This window comes from Protopterus annectens, chromosome 12.part0, assembly GCF_019279795.1.
Source record: "Protopterus annectens isolate FY-2018-M chromosome 12.part0, PAN1.0, whole genome shotgun sequence".
Lineage (NCBI taxonomy): Eukaryota > Metazoa > Chordata > Ceratodontiformes > Protopteridae > Protopterus > Protopterus annectens.
In genome coordinates, this window is record NC_056746.1 from 35,984,948 (window position 1) to 36,007,783 (window position 22,836).

Below are 22,836 nucleotides of genomic sequence, written 5' to 3' on the forward strand. Positions count from 1 at the left end.
ACCTTGTCATCACAATAAACAAAACATGCTGGAGGGATAAGTTCCTGACCCAGAGTCTCCCCAGACTCTGGAATAGACTGCCCATACATGTCAAGCAGAGCGCCTCTTTGGCCCTCTTCAAAAGGAACCTTGACGATTGGATTGGAGAAAGGAAATTCACCCCGGGGATCACGTCAGTCACCCTGCTAGTCAAGGATCCTGGGAAGTAAATAGTGTGGGAAGAAATAGCCAGGGAATTGTTATGGCTAGGCTTGTATAGGCCCTAGGGCCATTAGCATTGTACCAACCTATGAACCTATGAACCAAGCCCCCTGGCTCCAATCCCGGCACCTCTGTTCCAATATCCATCCTTGTTTGAGACACATGGTGTCAATCAGATCACAGATGCCACCTGAGTCAATGAAGTCCAGGTCTTCAGATCTGATGCAGACATTCTTTGGGGAACACCCGGATCCAACAGCCCTGAGTCCAAAGGACAGATTAGGGAAGGAGAAACAATTGACTGTGGTTACTAGCCCATGCCCAAAGCTGGAATTGAGTCCTTAGGAACTTCCTCATCTTTCTATCTATGTTCATTTCTGAAAGGCTCCTGAAAGATTGCACTGAATGGAGTGATGAAACAGTGGAAGAAGGGCTGGATACGTTATGGAGAGAACTCACCTGGGGGAAGGGGAATTGCAGCCTGCACAAAACTGGTTATGGATAAAGGGAGGAGTGCCAGATCCAATCAAGACAGGTTCTGACATGGAGTTAGATCCAAAGACTAGGAAATCCTTGTAGACAGAGCACAGGAAGGTGAGCAATCTAACAACTGCTTCTTAGATTCCTTTGACTTCTATTTTTCCTTAGGCTTGTTGTAATTCTTCTGAACCCTACATTCATCAGCAGCCTTTTTAGCAGGAGGAGAGGTAGCAAAAGAAGCAGAAAAGTGAGAAGGAGGAACATCTCCCATAGTGGGGCAGGAATGAGCCCCTTGATGACCAATTTGTTTCTCCTCTCTTCTAGTGCTCTGTGACTAAAGGCCATGCAAACACGGCATTGTTTGTTCAGATGAACAGCCCTTAACAATAAATGCACTTGGCCTGTGCATCTGCGTTGGGGATTTTGTAGTCACGGTTTATCTGACATGGTGAACAAACAGTAACATCAACATTTACAACAAAAACACTATCAACAACTACTACACAATTAAAGAAACTGCACTAGAAAATGAGTACTATAAAGAACTATTCTAATCGTTCACTACAATAGCTAAAGAAGAAATAGTGCCAAAAGGATAACAATTAGAAAGAACAGGATAAGCCCAAAAGCTCCCACTCTCTCTCTCTCTCTCTTGTTTTGTAAGGAAATGAGAAAAAAATTATGATGAAAATTATCAGATGACAAATCTCAAAAAAAAACAACAACAAAAAAATATCACTAAGTAAAAACTTAAAACCAGCCTGAGCTTAGGAGATCATGTCCCTAGCAAATTAGCGGCAAATGAGCTCTGAGGTAACTCTCTACTTGTAGAGGGTTATGGGTAAGAGGAGGAGCCTGAGCTTGGGATCCAAAGTCTGAGAGTGGCCAAAGTCAGATCCAATAACCCATCCATTGAAGAATGAATGGAACAGACAACATCAGATCACTGAACTTCAGTCTGCATAAAAACTCCTTCTTCTCCATCAGCAGCAAGCCACAGTAAAAATTGCAAGTATATATAACAACAGACCAGATGGAGAGCCTGGTACTATAAATGTACTTTATTAAAACAAAAAAAGGAAAGCATTCACTTCTCTAGTGCTTCTGTTCAATTGCCTTTACAGAATAAAACTCCACAGCTCCAATTGATAATATAATAAATCCAAAATGAAACAAAAATGGCAATAAAACACTCACTATTTATTAAAAACAAAAAAACAACAACTGGTAAGCGCTTTCATTCATAACAGACCTGGTTGTCACACATACAAAACTCATATTTATATGTTACTCAAATCACATGACCCAAAACATTAGCAGTGTTTTAACCCTTTCTTACATAACACTGCTTTAAAGTTTTCTTTTTCATTCATACCTGGATCTGCACATCTGTTTAACCTCACTTGCCAAGCATATTCTTTGCAATTTAAATCTTCTTCTGCATCCCATCTTTTGTCTGCATTTGAAACTTAGTCAATAATAATAAAACTAAAACCCACTTTGACATTATTGTGAAAGTTAACAACGTGTCTTGCTAAAGCATTAGTCACATCCAGTTTTTCAACTGCCCTCAGATGCTCATAGATTCTACGATGGAAACCACGTATAGTTCTTCCAATGTAGAATCCATTGCAAGAATTACATAATACTAGGTACACAATAAATTTGGACTTACAATTATAATTACCGTTAATATTGATAGTATAGCCCTAGCCCTTACTACTATTTTGTTACCCAGTATCACAAATTTACAATAATTACAGTCCACGCATCCTGACATCCCATTATAACTTATAGGAGTATTACATATTTTGGTTTCTAAGAGATCCTTAAGACTTTTCCCTCTCTTCGTAACAAAACTGGGTTTCTCACATAAGAAATTACCTAACTCTTGAAAATTCTTCAAAAATTTCCAATTGTTTATAATAATCTGCTACCTGGATTTGACCGTGTATAAAAAAAATGGAAAAAATCTTAGTCAAAATTTTTAAAAAAGATGTTCAAAGCAATAGTTACTTGGAGTACAGTAGCTTACACAGTGTACATTTGAAAAATAATTTGTTTAGTCAGCTTGATAGAATTAATAGACTTACTGATGACGATGACTATTTTTTGGAAGAATGTGAGATTTTAACAAAGACATTTTTGATTAGAGGTTACCCTATGGGGGTATTATGTGAAGCAATAGCAAAATTTAAAGCTGTGAGAAAGAAGGGGACATGTAAGGATGTAGAAAGGAATGATGGAGTAGTAGATTATAATTTAAGTTGTACATTGGAAAATTCAGTAGATGTGTACAGTATAAAGCAGATTATTATAAACAATTGGACATTTTTGACCATTACCTTGATTGAGACTAACCTGTTCATACACAGCACTATCTAATACGGACTGCGTTCTCCTTGTATATTCATGCTGATCCATGAACACTAGCCCTCCATCCGTGTCAGGTTTCATAACCCGTACTTTACATACATTCAATAGGTCAACAAATGCAACTTCTTCATTACAGATGTTTATTAAAAATAAAAGCACTAGCTAGGTAATTGTGTGTAGATGCTCAATGAGTTGTAGTTTTAACTGTGTGTAATGTATTAGAGCATTTATAAATACACATTGCCAAATTAACATTATTATGGTTAGGTGTATAGTGAATCTTATGGGTACAATAATTTTATAATCTAAGATGTTTAGAGAATTTCATTTAATAACATTGTGGTTTGCACTACTGTTGACAACAAGTATGGCAAATTCAATTGTTCGTAGTCATTTAACTGTAGTTAGCAATTGTGTAATATAGTAATCATTTATAATATGACAATGTGTTTACATTAAGGCAACATAGGTCTGTATATATTTGTTAAATATAAGCTCTCCTTATATAGGAATAGTTTTTAGTTTGGTTCGAATGACCATTACCATTTTTATTAGTTTTTTATTCTGTTGCTTTAAAGTGGAATTAGTTCGAGTGACATCACCACTGGTTTTTGAATTTCATTGGATGTGGGTTTTTTAAAGTTTGTGGAGAATTTCATGTAATTTTTTAGTCTGAAGAAGCTGGAGTATTGTTTCTAGCAAAAGCGCTTACTACAATAAATTACGTACTTTTGGAGTGTACTGAGAGCCTCTCATTTTGTTGTTTATCTTGGTTTTGCCATTAGTTGCTGTCTTTATTGACCAAGCTATATGGTCTATATTGCAGTGCGAGTCTATGATCAGCACCGACTACCCATATCAAGACGGATACAGATGACAACCGCCAGGGTAAATTTATGGTCTCCCATCCAGTTGTCTAAGTTATGCTTAAATAGGATCATTGAGCTCAGTTTTACGTGAACTGGGAGCTTGTTCCAGAGGAGTTGCAATCTCTGAAAAAGAGATCTGTCTCTCCATCATATTCTGCTAATGCTGCAGGGTAGTTTAATATGCCTAAAGTGAGTAAATCTTGTCCCATCTGACTTGTGGATGTGGAGCATTTCCATTAGGGCAGGATCTGAGACTGTTCTGTAGGCCAGGCACAAGTCACCTCTCAGCAGTCTATAAGATACAGAGTACAGTGACAGGGTCTTCAGTCTGTTCATGTAGATCATGTGTTGAAGGCCCTGAATTTTCTTGGTAAGAAACATCTGAGGTCTCTCTACCTGCTGCAGGTGTCTAGTGAGGTACATACAGAAGGGAACATTGTACTCTATTAGTGGTCTGATGAGGGATGAGTATAGGGGAGTTATAATATCCTTAGCTTTGAATGTGATGCCCTTACTTAAGAGATGTACAACATAGAAGGCCTTCCTTACCACTGTAGACACACGGTGATCAAACTGAAGGTTGCAATCAACTTGTGTTCCCAAATCTCTCACCATAGGGTTTGAGCTAAGGGGGGAGTACTGTTAATATTATAATTTGCATGGACCTCCTCTTTGCTGAAAGGGATGATGATAATGCATTTTTTTGCTTTTAGTTTAAGTCTGTGGCTTTGGCACCAATCATTTGTTTGTGTAAGCCTTTTTTGTAGTATGTCAACATCATTGGTCCTCAATGACTGCACCCAGTTTTCAGTCATCAGCCACGGTCCATCTGCTTTTGCCTGGACTTCTAAGAAATAGATTCCAAATAGTACAGGGCCCAGCACAGACCCTTGTGGTTCTTGTTTGTCTTTTCGGCTTTTCCCGGTTAGGGGTCGCCACAGCGGAACTCCGCTCCACTAATGATTGGCAGTAGATTTTCATGAATGCCGAGGTGCCAGCTCGACGTTCAACCTTCAACGAAGGCACGCCCATTTACCCATGTCTTTCGAACAACACCCAACTGGTTTACTGGAAGAGGTGGAATCCTCAGCTTTGACTATATACATTCTGTTGGTGAGCCAGTTGGATAACCATCTAGTGACATATGGGTTAAGTCCCAATTTTTTTTTATTTCTCCAAGTCTTTTGGGTTTCTAATACCATGATGGGAAAGGACCCTATTCCTAAGTCAAAGTACAAATAAAGTTTATGAAGTTATTATTGTTTCACTCTTTGATCTCAGCCAAAAGTGCTCTTAACAGCACCCGCAATGTGCCATATAATGACTCCTTCTGCAGTTCATATGGAGTTACATGTATTGGTAACATATCTACATACGATTGTGAATTCTTTTTTATAAGACCCATTGCTCCTAGGGTCTATATTAGATCAGCGAACACTTAAATAAGCGAACGCTGATTGATCAACCTTAATTTAGCGAAAGTTAGAAATATTGAAGCAACAGAAACTCAAATTTTTTTCTTAGGGGAAAGAATTTGGTTGTCCGTTTCTGTTGCTTCGGTATTTTCAGTGCTGTGGTGGAAAGTTATGGGTCGGATTCAGGTAAGTATGCAATTGTGTGGATGTGAGTGTTAGGGTGGGTTTGGTGAGTTAGGGTTAGGGCTCGGGTTAGGTATGTGTGCGATTGTGTGGACATGAGGGTTAGGGTGGATTTAAGTGAGTTAGGGTTAGGGAGCAGGTGAGGTGAGTGTGCGATAGCGACGGACCTTAGGGTTAGGGTTTGGGTTAAAGTAAGTGGATAGTTAGTGGTGTGTGCATAGTTTAGTGTAGGGTTAGGTGTCAGACTTTAGGTGTATGTGTATGGATTTCTGTTTGTTTGGTGTGCTTGTGTTGTGTGTATGTGTTTTGGATCAGCGATTTTTTCCCTAGGAAAAAAATCACTGATCTGACAGTTCTAGTTTGTAAGCTTTCACTTATATAAGGTCGATTAATCAGCATTCGCTTTTTTAAGCGTTCGCTGATCTAATATAGACCCTTGCTCCTACTGCTATTGAAACTGTCTGGGTATGTTTCTTCCACATGGCTCTCATTTCTGCCTGCAGATCCTGATATTTTATGACTTTGTGTCTCTCTGTACAAAAGACACTGTAGTCGCTGGGTGTGGCGATTTCAATACTCGGTGCTACTCTTGTTTTCTTCTCTTGGACCACTATGTACGTTTTTTTAGCATCGATCTTTTGAACTGTTGGTAGTGGGTGATCCCAAGTGATGTCGACTTCTTCATTTTCTATGATGCTTTGTGGCTCATGTTTCCAGTGTTTTTCGGCCACTTCAATACCATAATGTTTGCACAATCCCCAGTGTAACAGTCTTGCCACATTATAATGCCTTTCAGTATACAGTCCTTCTGCCATTAGTATGTTGCAACCAGCAATGAGGTGTGCAACTGTTTCCAATTGGTTTTACTAATCCTACATATGTCTGTTTCTCCCACATGTTCAATGGACTTTATAAACCAACATGTATGCAGTCCACTATCTTAGGCCGCCAATATTAACCTTTCATGTCTTGGCTTGAATTCGCCTCTCCTTAACCATTACTGTGTTCATTCCTGATCAACATGAGGTTCTTCCAGAAGTTTTCTATACTTGCAACTATATTTATGCATTTTTCACATTTCTTGCCTTCTCATCTGATCCTTCACCTTATAGTCTTTCTTTTGTTTTTTGGCACATTCAGTTGCTGCCTGATTTTTATCTACTTCTGGTTTGATTTCCATTCCTGCTTGAAGCCAATGAGCTTCTGCTAGATTAAGTAGAGAAGTCATCTTAGATTTAGTCTCCTCATGTTTCAAAACTTTCACTACATTTAGGTCTTGAGAGGTCAGCAGATATGTGTGGAGTCCCACAACTGCAGATCTATACATGTAATCAATTTAAAGGAGGCCCATCCCTCCTTCAGAATGGGGAATATATAATCTTGGTATGCAATAATTTTTATAAATCATTTGGTGAGCATGAAGCATCCTTCTTGTTTTCCTATCTAATCTATCCAACATGTTTTGTGGCCAGTCAATCACTCCAAAACTGTAAGTTAGGACAGGCAGATCAGACTGGTTTATAGCTTGGATTTTGTTCCTAGATGTCAGTGCTGTTTTCAGGATTAAAGTCTTCTGAAGCATTCCTTACTAAGACTTATTTGCATTTGTTCAAGTTTTATTGTTGATCCTTCAATTCCCAAAAAATTATACTTGCTCAAGTTCCCAACTGAGTGAGTTTCTCAATGATGCGTGAGTCGGGGTTTGTATCAAAAGCCTTGGCTAAGTCAAGATAGGCTGTATACACTGTTTTTCCTCTATCCAGGGCTTTGGTGACATTCTCAAAAAGTCCACCAGGTTTAATAAACACAGTCTACCCTTAATGAAGCCAGACTGGGTCAGATCAAGAGTTTGAAGGTCACTTATATCTTTGTTGATAATGTCCATGATGATTCTCTCCATGGCCTTGCAGATAAGGCTGGTTAGGCTTATGGGGGTATAGTTCACAGGGTCAGTTGATGGACCCCCTTTGTGCAAGGAGATTACTGTTGCTGTTTTCCACTCTGCTGGGATGAAGCCAGAACATAGACTGTGGTTGAACAGAGTGCCAAAGTGGTTCTACTAGGTCCAGTTTTAGACCATTTTGTAGGCAAACTGGAATGTTATGTAGTCCCACAGAGGCTGTGTTTTTGGCCATGGAGAGTGGAATTCTGACCTGCTCTTTGGAGATACTAGGTAGAGGACTGGTGACAGGTATGCTTTGGGGTATGTCTGGTGGGGACGGGGGGACGGGGGGTGAAGATTGCACCAAATCTGTCTGCTCGCAGGTTAGCGATGTCCTCAGGGTCAGTATGAGTGGTACTGTCCAGTACTAGTTCAGCACAAAGCTGGGCCTTCCCTTTTAGATTTCTGACACAGCTAAAGAATATATATATATATATATATATATATATATATATATATATATATATATATATATATATATATATATGTGTGTGTGTGTGTGTGTGTAGCTAAATATATATATATATATATATATATATATATATATATATATATATATATACATATATATATATATATATATATATATATAGATAGAATATATATATATATATATATATATATATATATATACACACACACACACACACACACACACATATATATATATATATATATATATATATATATATATATGGGTCTATATCACGAGATCGAAAAGACATGAGAGCGAACGGCTTAAACATTGAAATTGCGCTCCCTCGAAGTCTCCCGCTAATTGTATAAAACAACTCCAAGATTGCACTACAGTGAGGAAAGGGCAGATTTTCTGATCTTCATTGTACCATGATCTCACAATAAACACATCAATGAACAGCATTTTCGATGTTAAAACCGTTCGCTCTCCAGCATGTTTGATTTTGTGATAGGAACGCATATATGTATGTATATATATATATATATATATATATATATATATATATATATACACACACACACACACACACACACACACACACACACACACAGAGAGAGAGAGAATGAGGGAGAGAGAGCAATAGAAGGAGAATAATTTAATGGATTGCATCAGAAAACAGGAAAAGTATATTTGAAGCTAGTTTGAAGGGCACCATCAAAGCTTTATATGAAATTAATGCCTTAATTATAAAGTCAGCTTGTGTTTTCGGGTCTATATTATATGAACGAATGTTCATAATATCAAACGCCCTAAAGAGTGAAAATGCAGGACCTTAAACCCATTACTGTGGGGGGCTGTGCTCCCCACACCCCCTGCTAAATATATATACCAACTCTGAGATCGCACTACAGTGAGGAAAGAGCAAATATTCTGACCTTCACTGTACTGCGATCCCACAAGAATCACTTTGAGGTCAATCATTTTTGCGCTTTAGATCGTTCGAAATTATGAACATTTGTTCATATAATATATGCCCGTGTTTTACAACCTTGAATACATTTTATAGATTGCAGTTAGTACAGCAAATGGAACAAAATCACTGTGCTACAACAATGCTGTTATCCTTCTACTAACCTTGAGTTGATGTTTCATTTTGGAGAATTTGTCTGATGATATCAAAGAGTCCGTCACTGGGGCATCGCATAGCAGTATAATATGATGCAATCCTAATATCCGAACTATCATCCATAGTTTGATATAACTGAATTAAAACAGATCTCTGCAGCAAAAAGAAACAGATTTAATAATATCTTTAGATGGCATGGTGTGGTGTAGTAAGGGCATATAACTATGTTGTAGGCAGTGCTATCAGCTACCAAAACTTCTGCTTTCCCAAATCATCCCCATATAAGCAAACTTGAGCTTAAGTGGATACAACAGAATAATCTGCTATATTCTATTAAATAAACAAACATTTAGCGCAATTGATGGAACGTGTGGCCTACCATCTTCATGCACATCACACGCTAAATTGTTGTTTTGTAACATAACATGTTCATCAAAAGAATAGTCCATAGAATAAAGCTATTTTTCTTATCTATGTTTAATGCACGTTATATGGCTCATTGCAATGTACTTTTTCTGTTCCTAGCAGATAAGCTCACATAATCGGATACAAGTTGCTTTTTAATAACTGAGACTGATTTTCTGCTCACTTCAAAGTACAGCAAGATTAACATAACATGAACAATATGTCTGGTTAACAATATTATATGCATCAGGCTTTTCAGCGCTTCTGTGGATCCCTAGTGATATCTGCATTGCTTACTGTACTCATTTCCTTGTTTCACTTAAAAGAAAGTTACTGTTTGTCATTTTTGCATTTAAGTTACCTGTAACACATTGCATTTAAGTTACCTGGCACTTGCTCACTAAAGGCACTTGCTCACTAAAGCAATTATATAAGTCAGCACTAAAAAATTAAAAGCACTACACTCTCACAAAGTCCTCTCGAGTACCTTGTTCCCCATTGGCCCTTTTTTCAATTATAAAGGAATTCCCAATACTATTCTAGCATGTCCAAAGGTCAGTTGTCAATCTTCTCTCGGTCCAGCTGGTGAATCTGGGAATCTTGAGGCAATGTTACAACTGCCTCATGTACACAGACAACCCTCTCCTCCTCCCAACAAATTCCAACACATGTGAGAGATGCATCCATATAGCCAAACTGGAGGCTAAGCTCTCTCAACTCAGTACTGGCGTAACCAGTCAGGAGGAGAAGGAAACCACACTCAGTACAATTCCAGTCTCACATAGACCTACCACGACAGCAGACCAAACACATAAACACACAAAAATATACTTGGAGGCTCTAAATAAAAATCTGCCTAAGCAGCAGAGACCTCCAAAGCAGACACCCAAGCAACCGCTACCCCAAAACAAAACACGTGCAACACATATCTCACAAAGCCATTGTGCCGAACAGTCACAGCCCTTAAGGCTAAACAACACACCTGATACAGTTGTAATAGGTGACTCTATCATCAGGCACACTGACGTCCCGCTCACCAGGCTGAACAAGGAGAAGGTCACGGTGAGCTGCCTGTCGGGCGCTAGGATCTGCCACATAACACAAGCACTCAGGTCACTCCAAGGCAAGTACAAATATGACTCAGTCATTGTCCATGTTGGTGTGAATGACCTGAGACGTACCTCCCTGGACTACATGAAAAGAGACATAGAGGAGCTCTCTGAGCATGTGGCCCAGGCCGGTATGACCCTGACCTTGAGTAGCATCTTACCCTCACCAAGAATGATGCCACAATATGAAGGCAAGATGATCAATTTCAACAATTGGCTTAATTATTGGTGTCATTCAAAGGGGATCCAATGCCTGTCAGCCTGGGATGACTTGCTCGACAAGCCACGATGCTTCGCTAGGGACGGCCTGCACCTGTCACCCCTGGGCTTTCGGATATTGGCAAAGGCTCTTGCTACCCCATAGTGCCTTTTTTAGGCAAGGCTCAAAAGACAAACCCACCTCCATAGGTATCACAAGGGATAAGAAACTAAGAGTAATGCTACTCAACGCCAGAAGTCTAAACCTCAAGATGCATGCACTCGAAACTCTCCTTAGCATGGAGAACATCGATATCTGTGCAGTAACAGAAACCTGGTTCAAGGCTCCCGAGAGCACCCCAGCACTACCAGGTTATACCTCATACCATGCTTTTCAGCCCCAAAACTTGGACGGACCCACAAAAGGAGGGGGAGTATCAATATTCGCCAAAGATACCCACACCTCCAGGTTGGTGGCACAGCACGAAGCATCAGAGACTATCCATGTGCAACTAACAGTGGGTAAAACTGCCTTCCAGTTTATAGCCTGCTACAGACCACCCTCCCTAACCCAGGAACCCCACTCGGCCTTCATGGAAACACTGGAAAATATGAAGGTCTCTCCAAACACCATTATATTGGGCGACTTCAACTATCCAAACATAGACTGGGAGCATTACTCTAGCTCCAACACCCTAGCCCAAAGGTTCCTAGAATTTATAAACTCAAATGCTATGGAACAACTTGTTACCACTCCCACAAGAGGGGAAAACATACTGGACCTGATCATCACCAACATGGGGACTCTATGCTCCAGACCAGAAGTGTATCCCTCACTGGTAAGATCAGACCACAAACTAATCTCACTGGATGTTCACATCCCGACACCACCCCCTGCCCAGAAAACCACAGTGAAAAACTTCTCTAAAGCAAATTTCACACTCCTCAAAACTGAGGTGGAATCCTTCAAAGCCCCCGGGCCTGTGGAAAATACGGCCCAGACCGCAGAATCCTTTATAAATGCATTCTATGAACACCTTCAGGAATGCATGGATCATGCGATCCCAAATAAAACCAAGACCCAATCCTCCAAAGGCAGACGTCTTCTCTGGTGGACCCCAGCCATAAACAAGCTATACAATAGAAGGAGGAAGCTACTAAATGATAGAGCAAAATTCCAAAAAGGGAAGGCATCTCTGATCAGTATTAGCAAAAAACTACGGGCACTCATAAAATCGTCTAAGGCCAGCTTCGAGAGAAAAATTGCACAGGACACTAAGGATAATCACAAGGCTTTCTTTAGTTATGTTAGGAACCTGGGTGGTAATTCCCAGATATGCTCAGAATTAGTCCAAAATGACAAAAAATACACCGAACCCACAGACATTGGCAACATCCTAGCTGACAGGTTCAGCGCAAACTTATCCCCCCCCTACCCACCAAAAGGGCAAATATCTATTCCAGCAGAGTGCTGCCCCCCTGACATCTCGGATGCTCAGGTAAGAGCCGCCCTCTCCAAAGCAAAAAACACAGCATCAATGGGACCAGACGATGTCCCAGGCTGCGTCCTACATGAACTCCAAGAAGAGCTAAACCCAAACATAAAACTACTGTTCAATCTCAGCCTTACTACAGGATATGTACCCAAAGAGTGGCGTACAGCAACTGTGGTCCCTCTCCACAAAGGTGGTGCCTCAACGGATCCTGGAAACTATCGCCCCATAAGCCTGACTAGCTTGGTCTGCAAAGCTATGGAAAGGATAATCATGGACCTCATAAATAAAGATATTGGGGACCTATAGACACTGGATCCTACCCAGTTCGGCTTTGTTAAGGGCAGATGCTGCCTCTTAAACCTGATTGATTTCTTTGAAACAGTCACCAAGGCCATTGACGAGGGGAAGGTGGTCCACACAGCCTACCTGGACCTCGCAAAAGCCTTCGATACAATACCCACTGGCATTATAGATAAGCTCACCAGCTTAAATATAAACCCCTATGTCACTAGATGGGTTGCAAATTGGCTCAAGGACAGAACCCACATGGTTAGAATTGCTGGAGCCATGTCAGACTCCAAGCCAGTTACAAGTGGCATCCCACAAGGCTCAGTCCTGGGACCTCTCTTGTTCAGTATATATTTCTCGGAGGTACAGGCCAACACGGAAGGACTGTGGCTGACCAAGTTCGCAGATGACTGCAAACTGCGCCATAATCGACTCTCCAGCCGACACAAGCATCCTCCAAAAGGGCCTCATAGAAACAGACAACTAGTGCCAGAGCCATGGCCTCAAGCTAAACGCCAAAAAGTGTATAGTCATCCCCTTTGGCAAAAACAAAGTGCCCACAAATTACCACATAGGTGGTAATCCATTAAGTACAGAAGAAGTAATTAGGGACCTGGGGACCCAAGTTGATAGCAATCTCTCATTTGACAACCACATGGCCAAAGTGGTTAGAAAAACATTTTACATAGCCCACCTAATCATGAAGGGATTCACATCTAGATCAGGGGAGGTCATCGTGCCTCTTTACTCATCCCTCATCAGGCCCATAATTGAGTATAATACCCCTTTTGGGATGTACCTTACCAGACACCTGCAGCAACTGGAAAGACCCCAAAAGTACCTCACCAAGAGGATCAAAGGGCTCAAACAGATGCCATATGCTGCCCGGTTAAAGAAACTCCAGCTCTACTCAGTGGCATACCGCCTGTTCAGAGGCGATCTGTGCCTGACGTATAAAACCATGTCCAACCTGGAATTAATGGACATGCTGCACGTCAGAAAATCCAAATCCTATCGAGCTACACGCTCGAGAGACTTGAACCTCAGCACTGAAATAAATAGGACATGCTGGAGGGACAGATTCATAACCCAGAGGCTCCCTTCACTCTGGAATAAAATCCCAGTCCAGGTTAGGCAGAGTCCCTCATTGACTCTCTTCAAGAGGAATCTTGATGAGTGGATGGGAGATCGTAGGTTTACCCCGGGTATGACATCTGTGTCACTGTTAGACAGAGGCACAGTATACTAACCTCAAAAAAAGGGCATAGCAAAATTAATTTAAAATGGGTGGCGAAAGCCAAACACATTCTGGCTAGGCTTATAAATGCCCTAGGGCAGATAGCCTAGTATGAACCTATGAACCTATGAATCAGTTCAACAAAGATGTTTCATATCACAAAATACCTCCAAAGTGAATGGAATAATTTCTCATTACAGATTCACAGGCAAATAGGTGATCAGAATGCTTAAAGAGAAAGCAGGCAAATACATCAACTAAAACTGAGAAATGAAGTTATCCTCCAAATTTAAACTACAACTGGGAATACAAAAAAATCAAACATCCTAACACTTAAGTATGAAACAGAATCTGACAAGAAGCAAGGTATTCCTAATTCCATTATTAGTAAAGACTCTGGTGAGCTTCAAATCACAGGATCTGCTTCTGAAACATCAGTAAATAACATGAATAAACCTACTATACATATTCCAGAGTGTAAAACAGATGGTTGCATGTTTAGTACAAAGAAGGAAATTAAGAGACAGCAGGGAGACAGGACTTGAATAATGCATGGGGGAAAAACGGGGGAAATTATTCTCAGTACATTACAAATGGTAAACAGAGGTAATATAAACGGCTCAAGTGAAGTGTGGTATCCCACGTGTGACCCAGAGGGTGACTGGACTAACAAGAAAGAGAACAAAGGATTAGTTCAGATAAAAATCACTTCAGCTAGCAGATCTAGGAGACTCCCTCTGTCTGATGCCCTCCCTCTTGGAGGAATAAAGACACCTTGTTGAAGTTTCGAGCAGTTTATTCAGTTAAGTAGGTAAATGGACAAGTGTTCGAGTTCTAATTTAGAACAAGTATGAGATTCAAAAGGATACTTGTTTCAAAAAATGGCATAGTTAGAAGACAATTTACACATTAAAAAAATCTGAGACTTTTGGCTGTACAAGAGAAACTGGAAGGAACAGACTGGATTAATTTTATGAAAACACAAATAAAAAACTGAACTGGTATTCCACATCACGATTTGTTAATCGAAAGAGCACACTGTATGTTATGCTCCAAACCTGGCCATGAGAAAACAGCCAAGGCCTGAAACTAAAGGTGGAGGAATCTCATTCTATATTAGCAACAAAAATAACTCTATGTTGGTTAAACAGAATGATGCCCTTGAATGTTTCTACTTGCAAATCATCACAGACAAAGTTCCATATCACATCCTAGCAAGTTATAGGTCACATTCTAGGTCCACAGAATCCCATAGTTCATACCTAGAGCTGGTGTTAACATTCACCATTTAACCAAATACCCTATTCAAGACTTTAACTACCCCTCTATAGACTGAGAAACATACACACTGCTTCATACTCGCGTAAAACAATTCCTGGACTTTATTAACACAAATACCCTTCACCAGATCCATCAGACATTCAAAACTGATGGACTTGGTACACTCCAATATGGGAGAATGATGCAGTGTCACATCCTCAATAGTGAGGTTGGACCGCAAAGCTTTCTCCTTCAAAACAGAAATCAACTTGGTAACCCCAGCAAACCCTATAACAGTTAGGAATTACTCCAAAGCAAACTACACCCTATTAACTGATACTTTATCAAAATTCAGTGCCCTATCCAACCCTGAACAACCATTCCAGAATTGTTCACAGAGACCCTGTACAACCATGTAAATTGCTCTATAGAGGGTATTCTACCCACTAGAAATAAGCCAAAAACAAATTCTAAAAATTATTATTTATTTATTTATTTTACATTTGTTGGCTGGGCTAGTCTAGCTGGATACATGTCCATTTTCAGTAGAGGCCCAGGGAGATAAGCTCCAAGCATTAGTAAAATTACAAAAAAAGATTACAATAGTTAAAAATGACTAAATTCAAATACAAAGAAATTAAAAAAGATTTAAGAGAATCAAAAATTGTTTCTGTGAATAATAGCTCGCAGGCTGTGCAAGGTTTAAAATACAGTTGAGTACAAGGACACTCAGAATTCTGAAAATAATGATTAGTAGGTCTGAGAAAGAGAAAGAGAGAGAGCAGAAGAAAGGCAAGAATCACAAGGGCTAGAATAAGGTTAGATTCTATTGATTAAAGCTGTAGAGGGGACAAAGGTTGGAAGGAAGGGGTATAGAAAAAAGAGCATTAAGGGGGAAAAGGTAGGGTTTAGTCTGGTTTAGAACAGGGACAAAGCCAATGAAATTTCAGATGTTCTTTGAGATGTTTCTTGAAGAGTGGTGTGGATGAGAGCGACGTGAGTGTACTAGGAAGATTGTTCCAGATTTTACCCACAATGTTAGTAAAAAGTGAGTCACCAGCTTTATTGTTTGATTTAATATTGGAGATTAATAGCTTATTTGCTGAGCAAAGTGTTGCAAGATTTCTATATGGGGAGATCAGGTTGGAGAGGATTGGGGCATTGTTTGGGTGATGAAGAATATTATGTGAGATAAGCAGTTGCTTATACAGTAGATGGTTTTGTAGTTCTGACCATCCAAGTTGTTTAAGGTTGTGACAGTGGTGGGTTCTGAAAGGGGTGGCAGTGACAAATCTAGCTATGTTATTATAGCTGGTTTCAAGCTTGCTTAGATTGTGTTTTGATAGATTGATGTATATAGTGGAAGCATAGAATAGAGTAGAAGTTAGGTGAGTTTGGGGAATGGAGGTTTTAGCTAGTGGTGTGAGGAAGAGTTTGATTCTATACAGGGAGCCTAGTTTTTTATTGACAGTCTGTATAGTATTGTTGATATGTTTGTCGAAGCTGAGGTTATTATCTATGGTTATGCCCAGTAGACGTGTAGTAGTGTCAGGGGAAATAGTAGTTCCATTGTTAGAGGTAATTGTGAAGTGGAACTCTGGTGACTTTTGAGTGGGTCAAAGAGTAATAATTTTGTTTTTTTAGGGTTGAGGAGGAGGTAGTGTTGGTTGAACCAATTTTCAACGGTGTTAAAAACTGCTTGAGTAAGGGTCTGAAGAGAGATAGATGACTTAGCAGTACAGATTAAGGTAGAATCATCAGCGTATTGTATGCATGTGGCTTGAGGAACAGTAGTATTTAGATCATTAATAAAGATGGAAAATAGAAGAGGGCCAAGGATAGAGCCTTGAGGGACTCCAGTGTTTACAGGGAGGGGTGTGGAGAGATTATTGTCCCAGAGCACTGCTTGTTGTCTATTTTTTAGATAGGATGTAAACCAGAGTATTGCTTGTGGGTCAAGAGATTGGGCTTTTAGGACACTGATTAGTAAGTCATGGTTAACCATATCAAAGGCTTTTGATAGGTCAATGAAAAGTGCAGAAGATAGAGAGTTATTATTTCGATTCTTGTTAATGCAGTCAGTAAAAGATAGAAGGGCAGTAGTTGTACTATGAAAGGGCCTAAAGCCGTGCTGACAGTTGGCAAGTAAGTTATTGTGGAGCAGATGTTGGAGTAGTTGATGATGAATACATTTTTCCATTATTTTGACTAGTGGTGAGAGTAATGCAATTGGTCGGAAGTTGGAGATATCAGTGGATTTGCCTCCTTTATGTAAGGGGATTATATGGGAGACTTTCCATATGGATGGGATGTTACCATCTATGATTGTTCAGTTTATAAGGATGGATATGGGATATGCTATGACTTTGGAAGCTATTTGAAGGTATTCTGCTGGTAGGTGGTCGGCAGAAGGGATGCAAGGTTTGAGTTTTTGAAGGAGTTTGCAAATAAAGGATGTTGGCACAGGTTGTATATGGAAGGGAGGCACTGGACTGTCAGTGTTTTGTAAAGTGCTGGGGGAAATGGGAGATACTGTGTTTGCAAGATTTTGTATAGTTTCTGTGAAGTAATTATTAAAGGCATCTGCTATTTGCAAAGGGTTATTATGGGGGAACTGAAGATGGGGCTGGAGTTATGGTATGTCCTGGATGGAGAAGTTTATTAATGCCTGACCAAAACTTTTTAGGGTTATTTGGGTGTGATTGTTGAAGGTGGAGATAGTAGTTTTTCTTGTCTAAGACAATGTCATTCTTGGTTGCATTTCTTAGCTGTTTGAAATATAGGTGGTCAGCAGAGCTCTTAGTGGCTCTCCATCTGGCCCATATTTTGTTCCGTAGGAGTATTTTGTCCTTTGTTTGTTTTGTGAGCCATGGGGCTGTTTTAGTCCTAACTCGGGAAGAGTGAAGGGGGGCATGGAGATCTAGGATTTGTAGGAACTTGGTATTAAAGTAAGAAACTGCTTCATCTAGATAGAGTTGTTTCAGAGGTGACCAGTTACAGGCCTTTAGTTCATTCTGAAAGCTATCTGCTTTAAAGTGTTTTTTGGAACGATAGGTTATAAATGTGTTATTAATAGGTGTGTGAGACTTTTGTTTTGTTATATAGGTAAGTACATGGTCACTAAGGTCATATGGAAGTGTTCCTGAAGTATAGGTTTCAGGATGACTATTTATAAGTATCCAGTCAAGAGTAGCTTCCTTATTACTAGGTTTGAGGGTTCTTGTGGGGGTGTTTATTATTTGAGTGAAGCCATAAAGATTTATGTGGGAGTTAGGATTAGGAGAGTTACAGGTAGTCCAGTCAATGTTAAAATCACCTAGTACAATAGTTTCTTGAGGTAGTAGGGTGGAAAGGCTACTAAGAATCTTTTCAAGAGTGTTAATATTATTTCCTGGAGGGATATAGGTGCAGATTATATAAACAGATTTAGATTTATTAAGTTGGAGTTTAATGGTAAGGGTTTCTGCATTGGTATTAGAGGGGAGTAACACATTAAAGCATGAAATTAGAAGCTCAGATTTGTATAAGATAGCTACACCTCCACCCTTCTTGGTGGTATGGTCACATCTTAGGATGTTATATCCAGGTGGGGTTATTTCTAGGTCATGAGTAGAGGGTTTCAACCAAGTTTCTGTAAGGCAAAGGACATCAAATGCATGCACCTGTAAGAGGGCATGCAGTTGAGTAAGTTTATTGTTAATGCTACGGATGTTGAGATGAGCTATTCTAAGAGAATTGCCTAGTTTTATAGAGGTAGAGACACAATTAGTTGTTTCATTTTGTGGGTTATTGCAGATTGGAGGGTTTGGGCCTGGATTAGGATGAATATCGCCATCTAATAGAAGTTGAGTGGGATATTTTAGTAAAGTCTTTATGCTTTTAAGGTACTTAGGTGGGCTTATCTTGCTGGAGAAGTAAGTAATATGGGAAGATCTATGAAACCTTGGGAGTAGGTAAACTGAAGTAGAGGTTATATTACTATGGGAGAAGAAGTTGAGCTGAGTGATAGGTAATGTTTGTTGATGGGAAGGTTCATTATTAATTAAAGAGAGATGTTCGTAGTAGGTTAGGGCATAGGGTGAAGTTAGGAATATTATTGAAGAAGTAATAAGAAGAAAGTTCTTAAGGGTATAGTTAAGTAAGAAGGTAATTTGTGATAATGGGGTTAATAGATTATATAGTGGGTTAAACAAAGTAAAGATAAGGGAAATTTAAGGTAGAATAGATGAGAGGTGACTTATGGGAGGGGTAACAGAGAAGTAGAGGGATGAAAAGTAAATTTATTGAAGGGTGGGGTTAGTTATAGAGAGAATTGGAGAAGGGGTGGGGTTGATAAGTAGTAGTCTAATGGGATAGGCTGAGTAGTTAAGTGGGTGTGGTCAGAGATGTTTAAATTTAACAGCACTGGGGGTGGGTGGGAATTGGGGGTAGGGTAGGGGAGCGGAGTGAGCCCGTAGGGCGAACAGAGCAGGTCAGACCAAGGGGTGGAGGATTCAGAGGAGACAATCAGTAAGGTGCAAAAAAGAAGGAGACGGAGTAACAGGTATGTAGCTTCTAGTAGAGCAGGTATGGTGTGGGAGAGAGGATAATGAAGCAGGGAAGCTAGAAGTGGATATAGTCTAAAGTAGGTAAAGGATGAGAAGAGTAGGGGCTAGGAGGTGAAGCAGCAGGGCAAGAAATGAGAAATAGAAGAAAAGAGAATTATATTGAGCTAAAGTAAGCACAAGTGGGGGAGACAGCGAGGGCACAAAGCTGGATTGTACTGCCACCTAGTGGGCAGAAGGAAAGATACAGAAGGTAACCAAGACAAGGATACATAGGTGGGGAAAGAAAAAGTAACAGGGGAAAAGGACTATCAGGTGATACTAGGCAGGGAGAGGAGTCTGGCTGCTGGATTACCTGACTCAGTGGCAAAAAATTACAAGACAATCAACAGGTATTATCTTACAATATGGGTCAAAAGTTAAACATACTTTGTCAAGTACTGTACAAACAGGAGAAATCAGTAGGGCAGCAGAAAAGCAAGATGGTCCAAATTGGCAAAGCCAGAAGTAGATCAGGCGGTCCTTAGAGGCCAGGTAGGTCCAGTAATGGAAGGCAGTGGGTAGATTGTTTGTCAAGTACTGTACAAACAAGAGAAATCAGTGGGGCAGCAGAAAAGTAAGATGGTCAAAATTGGCAAAGCCAGAAGTAGATCAGACGGTCCTTAGAGGCCAGGTAGGTCCAGTAATGGAAGGCAGTGGGTAGATTGAGTTGTGTGTTTTCCTCTGGGTTCAGGAGCACGCAGCAGCCAGGGAAGAGTTTAGGTAGTAAAAAAACAAACCACACTGGTTGAATGTTAACCTTAATGGGGTATATAACAAAAGGAAAAAACGTTATGGCTAAAATCAAGAAGAGCAACTCCCATAATGATAGGAGCTCTCTAATTAAACTAAATAGGACACTGAGTGGACTACTTACAGACATACAATTATTTCAAGCACAGGCTTTAATACCAACAGATGGCACAGTGGTACAGCAATAGCATTGTTACCTGACAGCAAGAGGTTCTCTGGTTAAATTCTTGGCTGGAGTGTCTTCTGTTTGGAGTCTGCATGTCCTCCATGCATTCATGTTGGATTCCTCTGGGTGCTCCGGTTTCCTCCCATGTCACAAAGACATGCATTTTTTTTCTGCTGAATAGTTGCATACTTGAGCTGTTTGGTTAGCTTTTGTATACCCTACATCAACATTATTACAAGCTGAGATAAGTACAAACTTGCAGTTATAAGATAGCACTGAATTTTATTTTTTCTGTTTATTGTTTCATTGAATATTATGTTAAAAATAGTACTGCATTTATCTGCTTATTTGTTTACTGAAAATTGTGATCTCTCTCTCTCTCTCTCTCTCTCTCTCTGTTCTTTCTCTGTCTGCAGTTAGTTTATTCTTCTCACTTCATTGTTATTTGGTGTAGAAGTCTTAGCCTAGAGGGATTCTCTGTACCTTAAAGTCTTAGTCCCTTATCTCTGAAATTATTTCTGCTGAATAGTTAAAAGAAAAACCAGTTGAATGGTAGGAGAAAGCTGAAATAAGCAAATACGAATAACGTAATGCTAAAGCAACTAAAAACTTTAATATGGTAAGCGCTTTCAGTGGTAAAAATATTCCACCTTCTTCAGACCCAGAACAACATAAAACTGATGCTTATATAGCTTGTTGTTAATTATCAATTAGTCATTTAATCAACCAATAAAAATAAAACCAGATAAAAATACAATATTTAAACAGTATGAAACTTGCTCTAAAATGTTACAATGTTAAGTACATAATACTCAATTTATAAATAACATTAAATATATATGTATAACGTGTAAATGTTATACTAAAAAATCACATTTTAAAAAGCTACTAGGGCAAAACTGAAAATGTATAATATGTGATAATGACATAAATTTACTGTAAGAACTAAGATATTTAGCTAAATATAGACACATAAAAAATACATAGTAATATGTAAAAAATAAATAATTAATTGCATGCTGGTTAAAGACCAAAATCTGACCATAATAATACTGAATATATGACCAAAAACAAAGTCCATATTTTTATATATATAAAACTGTGTAAATGTTACTATGTTTCAAACTTAATCAACAAAAAGGTACAGTATCAAATTCGAAATCTTTTATGCAAAATTAATATGTTATTTATTTAAAGCTTTTAATTTTAACACGCTTTTAATAGACACAAATTCATTTAAACCAGGGAAAATGTATGCAGCCGTTTTGATTTGCCAGTACAACTCATTTTGTTCTAATAAAAGTTGGCAAGGCCCCCCTTCTCGGGTCTAAAAGTGTTTGGTGTACAACCAAAAATAAAAACTCATGTGCTGGAAATTGTAAAATATGCCGAGCAAGAGCATTGTTAACATCACCTTTACTAACAGCATAACAATGCTCGTATATTCTTTGTTTTAGTTTCCGCTCGTCTTACCTATATAAAATGAGGGACAAACCTGACAGCAAGCTGCATATACTACAGCTTTGGACTCACAATTAAAGGAGCCATTTATTGTGTAGTGTTTGTTATTAATATTGATGTCAGTAGTCACTTGAATGTGTTTACACTGTGTGCAATGCCCACATTTACGCATACCTTTATGTACCCGCTTGTTCATACCTAGATGCTCATTCTTATGCCTTTCCAACAGATTTTTAAGGTTAAAACCCCTTCTAAAAGTGAAGCGGGGTCTGATACCTAGCTTAGTACAAGTGCACGGTTCTTCCAAAATTAATGCCCAATTTTTTATAAAAATCTCTTTGACTCTTGCCGTGTCAGCTGAAAAAGTAGATAGGAAACTGACATGTAATAACGTGACACTGTCATCGTTTTTGTCATGCTGTCGTGTAATTAGATTAGTATTGGTAGTAATACCATCCTTATATGCTCTACTAGTTAAAATAGGTTTAAACCAACGTGTGGATCTCTTATCTTTAACTTCTGTAAGTGTTTCTAAAAATAATTTGATAGGATACTCCCTACTTGTGAACATGGACTTCATCTTGTCACATTCTAAGTCAAAGTCAACATCTTCAGTAACCATCCGTGCAGCTCTCACCAACTGGCCTTTAACAATTGCCCTTTTCTGGTGATATGGATGTTCACTAGTATAGTGCAGGAAGGCAGTGGAGTAGGTAGGTTTCCTATGAATAGTAGCTTTATACTGCTTGTTATACCTGTCATTAATCAGTTATACATCAAGATATGTTATGCTATCTACCCCTACTTGATAAGTGAATTCAAGAAAATTGGTTTTGTTGGTAATATGTTGTATGAATCCTTTGATCAGTT

General features: G+C 39.3%; 1 protein-coding gene across 1 annotated transcript in view; it reads right to left on the reverse strand.

Annotated features, from left to right (window-relative positions):
• Positions 1-22,836, reverse strand: part of LOC122816127 (vitellogenin-like) — a 278,394-nt gene that overhangs the window by 28,948 nt on the left and 226,610 nt on the right. The window contains exon 4 of the mRNA XM_044088886.1: positions 9,019-9,163. Coding sequence (XP_043944821.1) covers positions 9,019-9,163 — 145 coding nt within the window. The remainder of the gene's footprint in view (positions 1-9,018; positions 9,164-22,836) is intronic.